The 17,304-nt window shown below is 61.1% G+C and overlaps 3 protein-coding genes across 3 annotated transcripts; all 3 read right to left on the bottom strand.

Moving 5' to 3' along the window:
- Positions 1-169: 169 nt before the first annotated feature.
- Positions 170-3,147, bottom strand: DOK3 (docking protein 3). Its single transcript, XM_057378488.1, has 5 exons — positions 3,081-3,147; positions 1,476-1,769; positions 1,252-1,345; positions 994-1,166; positions 170-912 (listed from the first exon to the last, which is right to left on the bottom strand). Exons 1-5 carry the CDS (start codon positions 3,135-3,137, stop codon positions 199-201), a joined length of 1,332 nt encoding a protein of 443 aa, XP_057234471.1. The 5' UTR covers positions 3,138-3,147; the 3' UTR covers positions 170-198.
- Positions 3,148-3,537: 390 nt separating this feature from the next.
- Positions 3,538-8,862, bottom strand: DDX41 (DEAD-box helicase 41). Its single transcript, XM_057378487.1, has 17 exons — positions 8,813-8,862; positions 8,628-8,726; positions 8,378-8,537; positions 8,223-8,297; positions 7,864-7,924; positions 7,032-7,168; positions 6,799-6,871; positions 6,475-6,628; positions 6,243-6,379; positions 5,918-6,080; positions 5,708-5,839; positions 5,470-5,541; positions 5,138-5,234; positions 4,666-4,815; positions 4,470-4,541; positions 4,224-4,334; positions 3,538-3,982 (listed from the first exon to the last, which is right to left on the bottom strand). The coding sequence occupies exons 1-17, from the start codon at positions 8,834-8,836 to the stop codon at positions 3,846-3,848; spliced, it is 1,854 nt and encodes a 617-aa protein (XP_057234470.1). The 5' UTR covers positions 8,837-8,862; the 3' UTR covers positions 3,538-3,845.
- A 183-nt stretch (positions 8,863-9,045) lies between these two features.
- On the bottom strand, positions 9,046-16,762 carry FAM193B (family with sequence similarity 193 member B). Its single transcript, XM_057378486.1, is given in 11 exon segments — positions 9,046-9,411; positions 9,538-9,613; positions 9,704-10,712; positions 11,201-11,437; positions 11,831-12,026; positions 12,993-13,407; positions 13,671-13,880; positions 14,064-14,286; positions 14,928-15,167; positions 16,423-16,630; positions 16,632-16,762. Coding segments are annotated over 11 exon segments (3,027 nt in total). The 5' UTR covers positions 16,748-16,762; the 3' UTR covers positions 9,046-9,314.
- Positions 16,763-17,304: the final 542 nt, after the last annotated feature.

Here is a 17,304-nt window from a genome sequence, read left to right as displayed (position 1 = left end):
TTATATAGAATCGGTTGAGGCGGAGCCAGCGGCCATTCCAGCCAATCACCGTGCGCGTCTCTGCCGGCCGGGGCGGGCACGGCGGCGCCCCCTAGCGGGGAGGCGCGAGCTGCCCCCACCCGCTCCCGCCCGCTCCCCACAGCAGCAGCGGAGCCGAGTGCGGAAAGGGCCTTTATTGACCAAACGGCACCGGCCACATCAGGCCCAGTCCCGCGCTCCTGGGCTCTCCCGGCTCAGCAGCCGCACCAGCTTAGCCCGGAGGGTGCTCTGAGGCTTGTGCCCGGAGCGCCCCGACAGTGCCTCCTGCCCCCCACGCCCCCAGCCCGYGGCCCGGGGGTTCTGTGCCAGGGTGACCCGGTTGTCATAGAGGAGCCCCCCCTCGCTGCTGTGGCCCTCGGGGGCCTGCCGGCACCCCAGGTACGACTCCCCTTCCTCCTCCTCTTCCTGTGCCCCGGCTGGATGAGGCTCTGCAGTGAAGATGTTCTCATACAGATGCTCAGGGAGTGGCTTCCCCACGGCCCAGGGCTCACCGGAGCCTGGCTGCCCTGGCACAAAGAGGGGCTGCTGGCCCCGGGCAATGGAGGCATAGATGATGGGGCATGAGCCCTCTGGCTCCGGTGGGGTGAAGCGGAGGAGGCTGGCAGCTGGGTGGGAAGCAGACTGTGTCCCCCCCAGGGCTGGGCTGGGCTGGGTATCATCATTGCCAGGCACCCAGGGCTGGGGCTCGAGGCCCTGTGCAAAGAGCTGGGGGTCTGAGACGCAGAAGAATCTGGAGTCTGGCATGTCCTTGCCCTGCTGGCAGGCGATAGCAGCAGCCACGGCCTGGCACAGCTCAGGGGCCCGTGGGGTGCTGAAGGTGAAGGTGCCCTCACCGGAGTCACTGCGGCGGCCAGCCTCAAAGGAGAAGACAGCCTGTGGGGTTAGAGGGGAGAGTGAGGGGCTGGCACCCATCCTGGGCAGGCAACAGCCCCAAGAAGAGAACAGGAGACTCACCTGATCCTGGCCAAACTTGCGAAGGAAGGGGTAGGGCCAGGTGAGGAGGGGCTGGCGGGACTGGGGGTCCTTTAATGTCAGGCTTTGGGGAAGGGCTGAGAGCAGGTAGTGCCCATGCAAGCCACAGCGAGTGGCTGCATCTGTCTGGACAACCAACACCAGGAATTCGGTCACTACGGGAGTAAAACAAGCCAGGGGTCAGCACTGCAGCACTGAGCTGCACCCCACCCCAGCCCTATCCACCACCCCTGCACTTACAGTCCTGCCAGGAGGAGTAGAGGGAGTTCTCCTCCATGGGAACAGCGAGGCTGGGCTGGGTCCTGGCACTACTCAGCACTGTCTCTTTTGCACCCTGAAACAAAGGAACACAAGCATGGCCTGACACAGGGTGGAGCACAAGCCCCCTGCCTGCCCCAGAGCTCCCCAGCTTGATGAAGCAGGAGCACCACAAGGACTCKTGGCTCTGCCAGACCCCTCGCTACCTGGAAGGCCAGCTGGCAGAGCTGGSTGATCCATTCATCCCGCTGCTCAGCCGCCAACATGTAGCTCTTCTCCGTGGTGGTGAGGTAGAAGGCGGCGGTGGCTTTGGGGCAGCTCTGTGCACTTGCCGGGCCCACAGAAACGCAGTCAGAGAGGCGGATCACCCGGCGGGCACACCGCTGCAGGGATGTCTTCTCCGGGATYGTGCCATCATCCCGCACATCAAACTTCTCCATGCGGGCCACGCCAGAGGGGCTGGCAGCGAACAGCTGGGCTCGCATCTTCCTCCAGGACCTCTAACGCACGGGAAGGGCAGGGGCAGGGAAAGAACAGGTCAGCAAAGAGCTGCCTGCTGTATCTGGCAGCACTGCCCTCCACGCAGGGTCAGCAGTGCTCGGGAACAGCCATATAGGGCACGAGGGGCATAGGGGAGTCCTGGTGCTGTTGGAGGGCACAGAGAACAGGAGCCAGCACAGACCCCCAAACTGTGGGGCAGGGCAGGCCCAAAGCTGGGKTGAGGGGGGCCTTGCCCTGAGCAGGCTTGGCATGGCTCACTGSATGAGTCATGCTCACTCCCAGCTCCCTGAGCACCAGGTCCTGCTCTTTGTTCCCTGCTGCAAGTGCCGGCCTGCCGCCCTGCAGCTGAGCTCTCRAGCTGTTCTCAGGACAGACCCTGATGCAAATTAAAGCCATTTTGAGCTGCTGAGGCTCCTGCTGGCAGCCTCACATCTGCTGAGCAGCCCACTTCCTCCCAGGGGAGCCTCTGTAGCACCAGCACCTTCCCAGTCTATCATGGGATAGCGGGGGCGCGTGCCACCTTGTACCTCAAAAGTGCAGCAGAGCCTCCACCCTGCAGGAACCAGATGCAGCCAAGCACCCAAAATACCCACCGCCCCCAGCCCACCTGCCTCCAACATGGCAGGGTAGCGGCTCCTCGCACACAGGGCTGCCCACTGCGCTTCCAGGGCTTGGTTCTTGCTCAGCAGGGAGGTCAGAGTGTAACTGCAGCCCCACACATCCACCGAGACCTCCACAGGACACGGCCATCCTGCCATGGCATGGCAATGTGCAGGGGGGCCTGCTTCACCAACACCCAACAGCTGCCTGGAGCGGCCAGATCCTGGGTAATCACACCATGTCACCCATAACCCTGCCTGGAAAGGCTGTGGTATGCTCCATCCCCTCTCAAGGCACAGGAAAATAGCCCAAGCCATGAGGGTGTCCCTCAGATAGTGCTAGCCCACCACCATGAGGCTTATGAAGGGCACAGGGACACATCCCACATGCTGCCCCAGAGCCCCGCTCCCACACACATACACTGGGGCTGTGCCATTAACGCACGTTTATTGTTCCATTGCAACTCATGTGGTGACCGAGTGAGAAGGACCCCACACGGGAGCGAGCCAGAGTGGGTGCCCACACAGATAAGCCCTCTCAGCCACAGGGAGAGCCCCCCTTGTAGGGCTGCAGAGCCCAGGGCTCTCCCCATGACAGCTCCAAGGGGTCTGGCTCCAGTCCCCCTTTCCAGACCACCAAGAGTCTGGCCCAGGCCTAGCGTCACAGCATATCAGGGTAAACCCTCTACCAACCCCAAATCCATGCTTTACCTTTCCAAATTTGGAGTGCTGCACATATAGGATCCCATCCTTCACTGGTCTCTCCATGGGCCCAGTCCACCCTGGCTGCCAGCACAAAGACAAGGGACTCTCCCACAGCAGAGAAAATGTGACTGCTGCAGCTGAAGGAAAGGCAGGGGGCAGACTTCCTTCTCAGAGKGACTTCCCCTTTTTAGGGTGTGGGATGGGGGGCAGAGGCTGGGCCATAGGAGGTGTCCATGCGCCTGCCCTCCCCCTTGCAGCAGGGCAGTGGGGCAGAACGCGGGGGCAGAGCACAGGAAGCACCTCGGGGAGCATCTGACATGAGTATGGCACGTTCTGCCTCACCCTGGCTGCATCCCAGCGTGTCTGGGGAGATGGGAACAGCCACCCACTGAGGGATGCACGAACCCAGGCGAGGGAGCTAGACCCAGAGAAACTGGGGAATTTGTAATGAGCAATGCAAAACCATGACCCCACCACAGCAGGGGGCTGGCAGGGGCAGCAGGCAGCTGGCCAGACCAGTTGCTGCACCTGGGACTTTCTCTTGCCCTCAGGCACTGCTACCTGCTTGCCCAACACACTGCTGATGTAATGGGCTGTTGCAGCACAGCTCCATACATTTCCTTCCGGGACAGAATCTTCGTCAGGCTGAGCTGGCAACAGTCCCGGTGACCAAAAGTCTGGAAAAGAGGCCACAGCAGTGCAAGACATGCCCCTGGGCTGAAAGGGAACCCAGGCCCATCCAAGGGGATTGCAGGCAGCACACTCCCCAGGCTAGAAGTCCATGGAGCTGTGGGCCAAGTAGTCCTTGCGGCCGATGTTGCTGACTTGCTTGGTCTGCATTGCCTCCAGTTTGGGGCAGTCAGTGATGCGATGGCCCAGGCCACCACAGAAGGCACAGCCCCGCTCACCTGCAATGGGAGGGACAGGGTCAGGGCCAGGACAGCACAACACCACACCAGGACAGCACAGTGCCACACCAGGACAGCACAGTGCCACACCAGGACAGCACAGTGCCACACCAGGACAGCAGCCCCCACCCCAGGGCAAAGGGGCTACACCAGTGGTGCAGCACTGGGAGCTGGGGCTGTTTGGAGCCCAGGTTTTGCAGCAAGCCTGCAGGGGTCCCTGTGTCAGGCTGGGATCTCTCACCTCCGATGTCCAGCATAGTCTCATCCCCACAGTGCAGCACCTGKAGCACAGGTGGCACCTTCTGCTTTGCTTCCAGGAGCAGAGCCTTCAGGTCCATCAGCACCGACTCGTCTGGGGGCAGAGACATAAGTCAGACAAAGCGTAGCACCATTATCTCCCCTCCACCAGCCATCCTGTTCACTCAGAACACCTCCCTGCCACTGCCCAGCTGCCTCCTCCAGCCCCCAGCCCCGTGCTGTTTCTCACCACAGGCTTTGTTGATGAAGGTGGTGGCAATGCCGGTGTTGCCTGAACGGCCTGTACGCCCGATGCGGTGAACTGCAGAGACAGGATCAGCCCAGGTGAGCGCAGTGTGACTGACCATCCCCACCCCAAGACACTGCAGAGACAAGCACAGAGCCTTGCTGACCTCTAGACCTCTCCCACAAGGCTCAGTACCCACCATAGTTCTCAATCTCCTCCGGCATGTCRTAGTTGATGACGTGCTGAATGGCTGGGAAGTCCAGGCCCTTGGAAGCAACGTCAGTGGCAACCAGGACATCCTTCTTCCCATCCCGGAAGGCCTCGATGGCTTTTGTCCGTTCTTCCTGATCTGCAAAGGCCCAGCAGAGAAGATCAGCAAGGGCAGAGCTCCCAGCCCTACCTAGTGCAGCAGCCACTATGGCCTCAGAGCCAAACATCATTTCCTCAGGCAGCCTTTCTCCCAATGAAGGAGCAGAGGGACCTCTACATCCCACAGGGACCTGCACTGTGTTTATGCCTGCTACACACAAMGTGGAGCTCACTCCTGACAATATCAACAGTCCTTCCTCTCCCTATCACCAACTGCTCCATGCTGGGACCTGTGAYCACACACATCTCTGGCAAGAGTGGGGTCACACCACAGCCCAGCCCTTCCTAGGACCCTCACTGACCTTTCCCTCCATGGATGGCCACAGCTTCCACACCCTTAAGCAGCAGGTACTCATGGATGGCATCGACATCCGCCTTCTTCTCTGCGAAGATCAGCACCTGCAGGAGCACAGGCATCACAGCAGAGCCTTTTCTGCAGGCTGGCACTGCTGGCACCAGCACGGCCCCCAGGGAAGCYCATTCCCTCTCACTGAGCCAAGCACACAGCACTGCTGGTCCCAGGACCTGCTCATAACGGAGCATGGCTCAGTCACGTGCCCACCCCACACAGGGAGTCCCAACTGCCAGCTCTCCCTGTGCCCTGGTGTGCTAACATTGTCCCCAGCATACTCACTGGTGGAGGGGTCTTCTGCAGGCACTCCAGCAGGTACACCATCTTGGCCTCCTCTTTCACATACTCCACCTCCTAGGAACAAACATAGGGATGGGTCAGGGAACAGAGGAACTATCACTGCTTGGTATCCCTTAGCCAACTGGGAAAGAGGCCATGAACCCCAGCTGCCTAGCGGAGGGAGGCATTAAATGTCCTCATCATGCCCACACAGGCACGAGGGAGCACCCAAACACCTCACCTGCACAACATCCAGGCTGGCAGCACCTGCTCGTCCAACATTAATAGTGATGGGCTTCACCAGGGCACTCTTGGCAAAGTTCTGGATCTTCTTGGGCATTGTGGCACTGAAGAGGAGGGTTTGCCTTTGGCCCTGCACAGGGAAGAAGCCTTTAGCACTCACCCAACTTGGCATGTGAAGGATTGAGCTCTTACCATGGCAGTTCAGTACCTTGAAGTAGGAGAAGATGGTACGGATGTCCCCCTCRAAGCCCATATCAATCATCCTGTCAGCCTCATCCAAGGCCAGGTACCGGCAGATGTCCAGGCTCACCATCTTCTTCTGCAGCAGGTCCATCAGGCGCCCGGGGGTTGCCACCATCATGTGTACCCCACTGTGTGATGAGAGGAGGCCACGGTCAGGCCCTKGGGATACCTACCCCGTGCAGGACATCACTTTCACCCTCACGTTGTCCTGAAGCCAGGGTGCCACCTCTTAGCACCCTGCCAGAAAACAGAACAGCTCCAGCCCCACRGATGCACCCATAAAGTCTTACTGTTTGATGGTCTCCATCTGCTCCTTGACAGACATGCCCCCGATGCAGAGGGCRCAGCGCAGTGGGGGCAGCCCATCCTCCTGCAGCAGACGACAGTAGTACTCCAGGATGCCATGGGTCTGCCGGGCCAGCTCCCGCTATGGAGACAAATACAGCTCATTCCTACACCTCTGTGCAGGCAGAATTTAGGACTGCTGCTGCAAGTCAATCGCAGCCTCCTCCCTACACTCACCGAGGGACAGATGATGAGTCCATAGGGTCCCTCTCGCTTGGAGAAYGGCAGCCTCTTCTCCTGCTCCAGGCAGAACATGATCACCGGGAGGGTGAACACCAACGTCTTCCCAGAGCCAGTGAATGCAATGCCAATCATATCCCTTCCCGAGAGGCTGCCAGGGAAACAGGGCCAATGGGGAGCAGGAAAGTCATGGAACAGCTCAAACCTCCAGAGCTGAGCAAGGTGACAGGGTGCATCTGTCACCAGGGAAGAGCACCCGGTCCCCACTGCTGATTGGGCTGCGAGAGCAACTGCACACYGGGATGGGAACAGAGCACTCACATTGTGGGGATGCCTTGGATCTGTATGGGTGTTGGCTGCTGGATCCCTTTTTTCTTCAAGCCTCTCAGGATAGCTGTCAGAGAATAAGGGACAACACACGTTCACGACCTGAACTCCTCCTTCTCTTCCCCCACTAAGATCCCAGCAGCAGCTCTTCCACCAGTGACAAACATCCCTCAGGCCAACAGCCAGAAAAAARCTGGACTCCCTACCAGGCTCCTCTCCTGGCCTACCTGCTGGGAACTTCATCTCCTTGAAGCTCTTGATGGGGGGCGGGATGCCCTCCCCCTCCACCAGGATGTGGTACTTCTTGCGCACGCGGTCGTGCCGTGCCTCCGACATGGCCAGGATGTAGCGAGGGGCCCTCCAGCTGGGAAAGCAACACAGACAGGTCATGGTGCAGAAAGAGGACAGGGCTCCAGAGCCAGCAGCTCCCATGGAGGAATTCAGGGGAACTCCCTGTCAGGCTCCAATATCTGCTCAGGTAAAACAAGTAACCCAAGGAGCACTGTGGAGTGAGCACAGAAGCAGATCCAAGCCAGTTTTATGTATTAAACCCATCCCCAAAATCTCAGTGAAAACTGCCAAGCTAACAGCTGAGAACAGCCTATGAATGGTGGATGGAACATGCCAAAAACGTTTGAACATACCTCAATCATCTTTCTGACACCACCTCAGAATCACTGAAGTTGGAAAAGCCCTCTGAGATCACTGAATCCAACCATCCAACCTTTGATCAATCACCACCTTGACAATGCTGCCTCGAGCAGCACTGGCTCCAAAGGCTCCTCTAGTCTCTTCCTCTGGTTTGGTGATCTCCCAGACCTGAGAATTCACCCTCAGGCCTTTTAACGTAACAAAAATGTGCTTTACGAAGCCTTACTGTATATAAAACAACCARGGTGACTCAACAGCCTTTGATCTTACAGACAATGGCACAAAGCCAGTCACTTGGGCAAGAGGCTACAGAGCCACACTGCTCCTGCAAGAATCTRTGGCTTCCAGTTCTCTTCAACCACRACAAAGTGATGTTTTCAGAAGCAAGYTCTGTGCAGTGCAACCTACCTGGTTTTGATGGGGTCATCATAGGTGATACCCTTGGCCATCTCCTTCACTGACATCAGAGCTGCAGGAACCAAGATGATGAGTCAGAGCAAACTCTCCACATCCACATTAACCCTACTGAGAGCTTCTTGGGCAAACAGCTTGGGAGATGATGTTCAGAGATAGAGGAGGGAGAGCAGCAGCACTGACAGTCCCTCTGTCACAGCCATGTCTCAGCTAAGATGGGCAGTGCCAAATGAGAGGGCCCATTGTCACCTCCAGTCCCACTCCTGGATATGAGCATTCCCAAGGCAGGGAACAGCTCTCCTGCTGGCCTGGGAGCTCTGGAGATAGACCCAAGACACAGAGCTCCCACTCACCTCGGCCCTCTGCCACACTCTCCARGATCTTCTCTTCCTCCTTCAGCTGCTTTTCCTTGGCTGACTCCTTCCGAGCTGGGGAAGAACCAGGAAACAGTGAGAAGGTCTGCTGCTGCCTGAAACCCACCCAGCCCCCCACCAGCTCCCTCCCTTACCTTCCGCCTTCTCTTTGAGGTGCTGGTGCTGGTCCAGCAGGCTGATGTTGGACTGGGGCCCCAGCGGGATGTCATCCTCGTCCCCGCGCTGCTCGCTCCCGCTGTCCCGCTGCTCCTCCTCCGACACCACCTTCCGCCGCATCTGCAGCAGCTTCTGCAGCTGGAAGGACGCGGGTCGAGGAGRACTGAGCGGCCTCGCGGCGGGAGGGCCGCTCGGTGCCCTCCCCRGGCAGCCCCGTTACCCCATTACCATCTGCTGCTTGCGCTGCTTGACGGGCACGTAGGGCACGTAGTCGTCATCATCCTCTCCGGACAGGTCGGACGTGTCCGCCGGCTCCTCGCGCTGCCTCTGTGGGGAGACGTGCGGTGAGATGGGCCCCGGGGCGGCACCGGGAGCGCAGGGCGGGCGGTACCGGAGGCTGGGCCCGCTCCCACCTTCCGCTCCGGCACGGCCTCCATGGCTCCTTCCCGGAAGATAKAGAGGAAGTGACGTCATCACGCAGACCGCCGTCGCCTAGCAACACGCATAACGCGCCATCGGGCGGGAACTGCCACTCGGACGACGGGCCCCGCGGCGGCCAAACTTCCGCAGAACGYGTTTCACATCCCTCCCTCCCGCCCCGCCAACCTCCCCGGCGCGGCAGAAAGCAGCAGACAGCGGGGTTTAAATAAAATAAAAAATTAAAAAGTTCTTTATTGGGTCCAGCACGGTCCTTCCCCGCGRCACGGGGAACCGCGTGCCCACGGAGAGGGGGACGGGACGGCCGGGATCACCCCGCGGGGAGGGGCAGGAGGATGGAGGGGGCCCCGGGGGTCCCCGCGGGGCAGGAGAGCACCGGGGCCCCCCGCGAAGGAGGGGATCCCACCGAGGTGAGGCGGGGGGCACAGTGAGGAGAGGCGAGCGGCCGTGGGTGGGTAGGGGTGGCCCCTCCGCACCTCACTGGGCTGCGCTGGAAGTGGTTTTCTTCAGGGTGAAGTTGGTCCAGTTCACAGCCACCTTCTGCCGCGTCTGCTTGGCCGAGTCCAGGCAGAACCTGACAGCGAGAGAACAGCCCAGGTCAGCCCCAGCTCCTCACGACCCCCAACTCCTCTGTGAACCCAGCCCCTCCACGCCTCCAACCCCACTGGCAGAGCTCAGCCCCTCGGGGCTCTCCCCTCACCTCTTGAAATATTCCACTTCTCTGTCAGTCTCATCCATCTCTGCCCCGTCCAGGTCCTTGGGCAGGAACACATCATCTGGGGAAGCAGAGCAGAAGGTCAGCGCTGCAGGGCAGGCAAGARGCCACCACGAGGATGGTGGTACAGAGCAGCATTTACAGCACTCACCGATCGAGGTATTGGATTTCTCCACCTTATTCCGGCTCTTCCTGCTCTTGCCCTTGGGCTGGGGGGAGCCCCCCAGGGCAGGAGGGGCATCCAGGGCAGGTGGTTGCTGCTGCTGCACCAGCTCTGGCAGCTCTGCTTTGCCCTCTCCCCTCCGACCTTTCCACTCGCCGGTTTTCTCCTTCTCTGTCCTGGTGCCACCAGAGCCCCAGGGCTGYCCCTTGCCACTCTCCCCAGCCTCGGCACAGCTGCCTGCCCGCTGTGGCTCCRGGGCACTGGCCTTGGAAGGGTGCTTGGTTCCCAGCACCTGCCCCTTCACACCAGGGCTCTCCAGCCGGGCCTGGCTGCTGGGCACAGCCACGCTGCTCTCTCCTTTCTTTGCCTGCCCGTTCTGCCGCTTGTTCTTGCGCTGCCGGCTCCCTGTGGGCACAGACTCGGGCAGCTCCGGCCCCTTAGGCTGYGTTCCCTCCTTGGGCTCCGGGCTCAGCCCGCTGCCATCCGCAGCAGAGTCCGCAGCCTTGGACTGCACCCAGATCATGCGGGACAGGCTGGGCACGGCGCTGAGGCGTTTCACCACGCCATTCTCGGCAGGCGGGGCCGGTGGGGGCTCCCCAGGTCCCTCACCCCATCGGGGGCCCAGKTCTCCCCGCAGCAGCGTGTGGTTCTTGGCAGGGCCCAGGCTGAGTGGGGCCAGTGCCAGGTCTATGTCCTGCAGGTCAGAAGACCCGTTGAGGTTGGAGAGCAGGTTCTTCTGCTCCAGGACAGCTGCCTTCTTGGGGAAGTCATTGACATCCAGGTTGAGGTCATAGACGCTGAAACTGGCCCGGATGGAGTCCTTGATGGTGTTCTTGATCTCCTGCAGCCGGCTGCTGAGGAAGCTGTTCACCCGYTCCAATTCCAACTCCGGCCACTCCAGCAGCTTCTCCTCGGCCGGCTCCCTGGCCTGGCTGGCTGCAGGGGCACGCTCTGCCCGCTTCTGGGCCTCTGCCTCCAGCTGGGCTTTCTCCTTCTCCTGCAACACAGGTGCCATGAGGATCATCTGGGCTGGGCCACAGAATCACAGGCACAGGCCACAGAGCTTTGCTCCAGCTTTGTCTGACAGCAAACTCAGGGGCAGCTGCTCAGCACAGCCACACCACATCTTCCACACTCCCCAAACTGCCACGTGTTCCACATGGGCACTGCATCAGCTGGACACTGCAAAACTGACACTGCTCTGGGCACCAGGCATTAGAAAGCGCCATCATGACACTGCCTCTCCCTACCAGAGATGTGGCATGGAGCAAGTAGGACAGCGCAACCCAAAGCCACCAGAAGGGCTGGGCCACCTTCTGCAAGAACAGAGGCAGGGGGARTCCTACATAGGGCCAGGCACCACTGCCCCCTGGGGGGAGAGCAACAGAGTTGAAGAACCCAAACTGATGCAAGGAGAGAAGCCCTGCCAGGAGCACAACCCTACTCTGCCCTTCTCCCATAGCCCTGGCCCCTGCCCGGCCTCACCTTCTTCTTCTGCTTGTGCCGTGCCCGTTTGGCTGCCTTGGCACTGTTCAAGGGCTTGGGCTCTGTGCTGTTGATGTAGTCCAGSAGCTCGTCCACATTGCGGTGGTCCACAGCGGGCTCCCCTGAGCTGCTGTTGTGCCCCAGTTTCTGTGGCAGCTCCTCTTTCCTCTTGGTGAGGCGAGAGCGCAGCTTCTCTCGGATCTCAGCGTAATTGCGGCTTGTGGGAGCGGCTGGGGGCTGCAAAGGTGAGTGCTGTCAGCCARGCACCAGCCAGCGTGAGGGGCAGGCAGCCCCAGCTCCCCCAACAGCCCCCCACAGCCTTCCAGCCACTCCCTTCCCCACGGTCTCAGTGAGACAAGTCAGCACAGCTCTACTGAGCTCTTCCACGGTGAAGCCACAGGGCTTGGCCGGCTGCTCCGAGCCCTGGGGCTGGGCAGGCAGCTGCGAGTCGGGAGCAAGGGACCAGCAGGCTGATGAAGCAKGGTACAAAGCAAGCGGGGGATGTGCATGCCCACAGGAAAGAGCCGTGACCAGACCTGCCCACCCCCACACTCTGGGCACAGGGACTGAGTGATGTCTCCCTGTACAGCGAAAGGACTACGCGTGGCTGCAGACCAGCCCCTCACTCACCGCGTTGTGGCCGAAGAACTCACAGTAGCAGCAGTCGCAGAACTTCCCATCTTTCTGGTTGGTGGAGGAGGARGTGCAGGAACTGCGCTCTGAGCTGCTGTCCTCATCCTCCCCAAGCCCCTCATCTGCCTCACAGGGCTGAGGCGGGTGGCAGCTGGTACCGTTTGGGAATTTGTGCCCTTTGCAGGAGGGGTCCCTGAAGAGAAGGGTAGAAGAGCGAGAGGTGAGCAGGTGCCAGGGGATCTCAAAAGTTGCCCCATGCTATGCATGTAGGAACAGCCCTCCTGSGGTAGTTTATGCCCAAGCARAAGGATTTAYGGGCAAACCCYCTCTTCYRCATTCTCCTYCTCTGGGGGAGATGCCAGAGGAGCYCATGGCAGCAGWCATCTGTCACTCCCAGCCCTCGGGGTCTCTGGCCAGTATAAGGCTGGTGTAGCAGAGCCCCATGGAGCAGCATCCTGCCAGGCCCTGGGCTGGGAGCAGGGCAGGGTGTGGTACTCACTGGGGGTGSCAGGTAGCACAGGTGAGGAACGCTGGGACAGTGTGCAGCTGCCAGACATCACCACGTGCAGGCAGGCCCAGCTCACACGGACACAGTCTACCCAGCTCAGAGAAAGGGAGGCCAGGGCACGGCCCACAGCATCATTCCTTGAGCTCCAGCTTGGGACCCGGCTGGCTCTCCACAGGGAGAGCTGATTAGTGGAGAGGAACCAGTATGCTCTCTTCCAAGGCACAGGCAGACCAGAGGGGGCCGGGGGAGCAGGTGAGCAGAACAAGTCCACAGGTTTCATCTTCTCAAAGACCTTTGCTCAGTGCCACAGCTGCCTGACAGGTCTCACTGACAAAGGTTCTGTTGGCCAACAGCAGGTTGACCAGGCGGTTCCTTTGGATCTTTTAGCTGGAGGAGYAAGCACAGCCTCTTTTGTACCACAGAACCAAAGGACAATCACAGGGAGAACACCCATTGGGAGAGAAAAAGTTTGACCCTCAGAGACCAGAGGTCTGCAGCAGCAGAACTGGCCCACAAAGAGCAGCTTTCTGCACCATCATGCCAGGGCAACCAGTCCCTCCACAGAGCAAAGTGCATCTGTGGGCAGGGATGGGAAAAAAGGCACATGGCCACACAAGAGAGGCTGGATGCAGGCAGAGCTGCTCTACTCACCTGTTGSTGCTGGGCAGCGGGTGGGAGGCAGGAGGAGGGATGAGCGAAGTGCTGCAGTGCCCATTGCAGGGATGAGCACAGCCCGACAGCGGCGGCGGCATCTTCAGCAGCGGCACGTTGGCAGGGGGCAGGTGAGGGCTCTTGCACGGCCCTGGGCTGTGCGAGGCTGCGCCACCAGGAGGGGACTCGGACAGCGGCTTTGGGGCTGCTGCCTGCACGCTGGGAGCAGGGAAGAGTGCAGCCTGCGAGGAGGTGCCCAGCGGGATGTGTGGCGGAGAGCCGAAGGGCCCCGGATGGGGAGATGTCTGCTTGGAGGGGATCAGTGCCGGTGGCTGAGAGGGGAGGCCGGTGGGACTGTTGGGAGGAGCAGTGAGGTCGGAGTGCTGATGATGCTCTGAGGAGTGGAAGGCCTCACCTGCAGAGGAGTGGGAGCAGAGACAGTCAGACGGCGGCTGTGCTGCACAGACCGGGGCCATGCTCAGAGCCGCCCACCATCTTTGCACAAACTGTTTCTCCTCCCAAGCATCCGAGTGCTTGGGATAGAAGCCCTGCTCACACAGGGCCTTGGGGTCAGTGTGCCTCCCCCACAGGATCCAGCCCTGCCCTAWGGAGAGCATAGCAAGGGGAGGAGCACAGCAGCCCAGGAGGCTGTGGCGAGTGCTGTCCCTGGGCACGCACCTGGTGGRGTGGCCCTCCGGCACAAGCTTTTGAACTGCTTCGGCAGCGTCTTGCAGAAGTCAAGTGAGGTAGGCAGAGGCGAGCCCGGGGTGGCGTTGCTGGAGGTGGCAGAGGCCGTGTGGCTGTAGGGACAGGCCTTAAGCCCTGGTGCCATGGCTGGCGTCTGGCTGGCACACTCTGGAGACAGAGTGAGGCCCGGATGCTTGTCGCCTGGAAGGAAAGCAAAGCTGGGGCTGAATCCCAGCACCATCTGCCTTTTCTCAAAGAGGACCAACATACTCCTGACACTGGGATTCAGAGGCTCAGCCTGCCCACCCTTGCCCACAAGGAAACCACCAAAGACAAGAACTGAGCAGAAAGCTGCACTCAACCCCACAGCCAGCTTCAACTCACCTAGTGCAGCTGGAGGGGTCCCAAGGGGGCTGCCTTGTGCGGTCCCATTGGTGTGCTGCGAGTTCCAGAGGCCYGAGAGCTTGTGAGCAGATAAGAACGAGCTGGGGTCCCAGTCCCCTGAGTTCCCGTGGCACGAGGAGGAAGAAGACGAGGAGGAGGAGGAAGAGGAGTGTGAGCCACCCCCACAAGWCTGCGACTTGCAGGATGTGTGGGATAACGAGACCTATCAAAACACAAAGTGAAGCGGCTATGAGGGGATGCCCTTGGACCCAAGGTGTCAAGACTCCCTCTACTGCAGCAGGAGCTCAGCTCATAAGAACCACTTCTGTCACAGTCTTGGGAGTGACAAATACCCCATCCATCCAACACCAACAGAGCCTGGCTCCCAGAGGTTGGGCCATGCCAAGGGCCACGCACCTGCACCAGTCCCACTCACACCAGGGCAGCATTAAATAAAGCCAGGCAGGAGGGTGCTCCTCTACCCGAGCTCCACGCACAGGTAGGCACTTGCCCTGGCAGCCGCTGCCTCTCTCTGCGTCACGAAGGGAGCAGCCCTGCGGCCGGGGGATGCAGCACAACACGCAGTGGAGTGGGGCTGGCAGGAAAGCAGTGGCACTGTCAGCCTTGGCAGCCTGGCCGTTCCAGAGGGATGAGCCTCCACAGCACCACACACTGCCCCACCACAGCCTGTCTCTACTGAGCCAGCGGCAGCCCTGGACAGGCTAACGAAGGCTGGGATGTCTGGGACACTCAGCTCAGAGCAAGGATGGGAGCTGCACACCTGGTCAGTGCCACAGGGTGGTCAGTGCCACATTCCTACAGCTACAGCTCTGGCTTTCCAACCCCAGCTCTATAACAACGTACCGCCAGGGCCTGCTCCTGCACCGCCCGTCGCTCTTCCTCCTCCACGCTCTTCCGGCAGCTCTGGCAGATCCACAGMGGCATTTCTCCCAGGAGGTTCTGCACGAGTGTTGGCACGAAGTCYGGTGGCAGCCTCTCGCCCGGGGAAACCAGCCCATTGTGGGAYGGCCCTCCCCAGTCCTTGCGCTCCCGGTGACAGAGCAGGCAGCACGTCTGCACGGACTGGTTGGCRGTGGGCAGCACCTGAGGAAGGACACACAGACTGTGAGTCACCCAGGTGCGATCCGGCGCAGATGTGGGGCAGATGAGGCAGTGAAGGAGACCTCAGGACGCTGACACCAAACCAGGGAAATTCTTGGAGGCTACATGTGGCATTGCACCTTCTGCCACTGGAGCAGAGCAGCCTCAGGCTGCCCAGCTGCTGCCAACCTGCCATGTGCCAGCTGGGAGTGTTTGGACCTCTGGGAAGATCACAGCATGCCAAAGAACCAGCCCTGCCACCAAGCAAGGCTGGGAAGCTACCAGCAACTTCCACCATCACCTCTGGTACAGTGAAACTGAGAGAACTTGCATGGCAAAGCAAGATCCACAGCAATCCAACACAGGCATATRAAGAGTGGGTCTGGCAGCCTCAGCTCTCCCTCCTCGCCCATCACAGATGCCCCACTGTGTCACCCAAGAACCCCAAGCCCTCTCTCCTGCTTCTTTGTTCTGCACAGCCAGTGGCGCTGATGCACCAGGGTGGGGTGCAGCCCCCCGTGCTGCTTCACGCTCTCCCTGCACAGAAACAGCCAGGTTGGAGCTTCCCTGCAGGAGCTGGGCTGTATCCCCCGGGCTCGCTGGAGCCCTGACAGCCGTGACGAGCCCGGCGTGGCGCGGGTGAGGGGGCCCCCATTGTCTGCCGGCACAGCGGGGCCCTGCCACAATGAGCCGTGCATTGAACCGCTGCTGCCAAACAGATGGCGTCTGCAGGCTCAAGGTGAAGCAAAGGTCAGAGGCCAAGGAGAACAGAGTGGGGGCACAGCCCCCCTGCCCACCCACGGCGAGGCGGGGAGCAGCCAGGCCACCCCGCGTCCCAGCTGACAAGAGTCACCACGATGGGTGACACCACGGCTGTCCCCAACCCACCCAGCACATCCACGCCCGGCGCCCACCCTCGGCTCCCTGCCCGACACCCGGAGCAGGTGGCGACAGCCAGGTGTGTCCAGCAGGGATGTCAGGCAGCCAGAGGCGCGCTGAATGAGGATGCTGGAGCCACCTGCCATCGCCATCGCCCAATGGCAGGGCTGTGGCAGGGCTGTGGCAGGGCTGGGCCCTCCCGCGGGGCGCTGCGGGAACGCTCCCAGCCCCATCCGCAGGGATGCTCCGAGCCGGGGGTCGGGGCGGGGATGGGGCAGGGCCGGGGGGGGATGGGGCGCAAGGGGCAGGGCCCCATCCCCGCCCAGGTTGAACCCCCCTCAGAACCAGCCCCGTTCCCGCCGCAGCGCTACCCCGGTACCTGCGCGCTGCCTCTGCCCGACTCCCCGCCGCTGCCCGCCGCCGCCGCCACCTCAGGCGGGGCGGGCGGTTCCGGTGGTGGTGGCGGCGGGGGAGGCCCGACGTCGGGACCCGCCACTCTGTCACGGCGAGGCCCGGAGCCACCTGCCGCCGCTGCCGCCGCCGTCGCCGCCGTTGCCGCCTTGTTCCGCCGGCGAGTCATGGCGAGCCCGCCGCAGCCAGGACAACAGCCAATATGGCGGCGCGGCCCGTCCGGCCCCTGCCCGCGGGAAGGAGGGAGGGAGGGAGGGGGCAAACGCTCGCTGAGSTGAAGCCGCCGCCGCCATCTTGCGGGCGGGCAGCGCTGCGCCCCCTGGCGGACAGGGGGAGTGGCGCCAGAGCCGCGAGTTCGAGCCCGCCCCCCGCTGCCCGCGGCTCCGCTGCCGCTGCCGCGATCGTGATCGGGGGTGCAGCGGGATCGTACCCCGAGATGGATCAGCGGAGTGTAACTGCTTGAGTTCAGACTGAAGGAGAGGAGGGTTAGATTAGATATTAGAGAAAACGTCTTCCCTGTGGCTGCCCCATCCCTGGAAGTGTTTGGTCAAGGCCAGGCTGCACAGGGTTTGGAGTGACCTGGTCTCATGGAAGGTGTCCCTGTGTATGGCWGAGGGATGGAACGAGATGATCTTTAAGGTCCTTTCTAAGCTATTCTATGGTTCTGTGACTCCTGGCCCTGCACAGGACAACCCCAGGAATCCCACCCTGTGCCTGAGAGCATCGTTCAAATGTTCCTGGAACGCTGGCAGGCTTGGAGCTGTGACCACTTCCCTGGGGAGCCTGTTCACTGCCTGACCACCCTCTAGGTGATGAACCCTTTTCTAATACTGAATCTAAACTTCCCCCT

The sequence above is a fragment of the Malurus melanocephalus genome, unplaced genomic scaffold (genome assembly GCF_030028575.1).
Source record: "Malurus melanocephalus ecotype Western Australia unplaced genomic scaffold, MMel_1.1 scaffold_362, whole genome shotgun sequence".
Lineage (NCBI taxonomy): Eukaryota > Metazoa > Chordata > Aves > Passeriformes > Maluridae > Malurus > Malurus melanocephalus.
The sequence above is the reverse complement of the archived record's forward strand: the minus strand, read 5'-3'. Positions and strand labels throughout refer to the sequence as shown.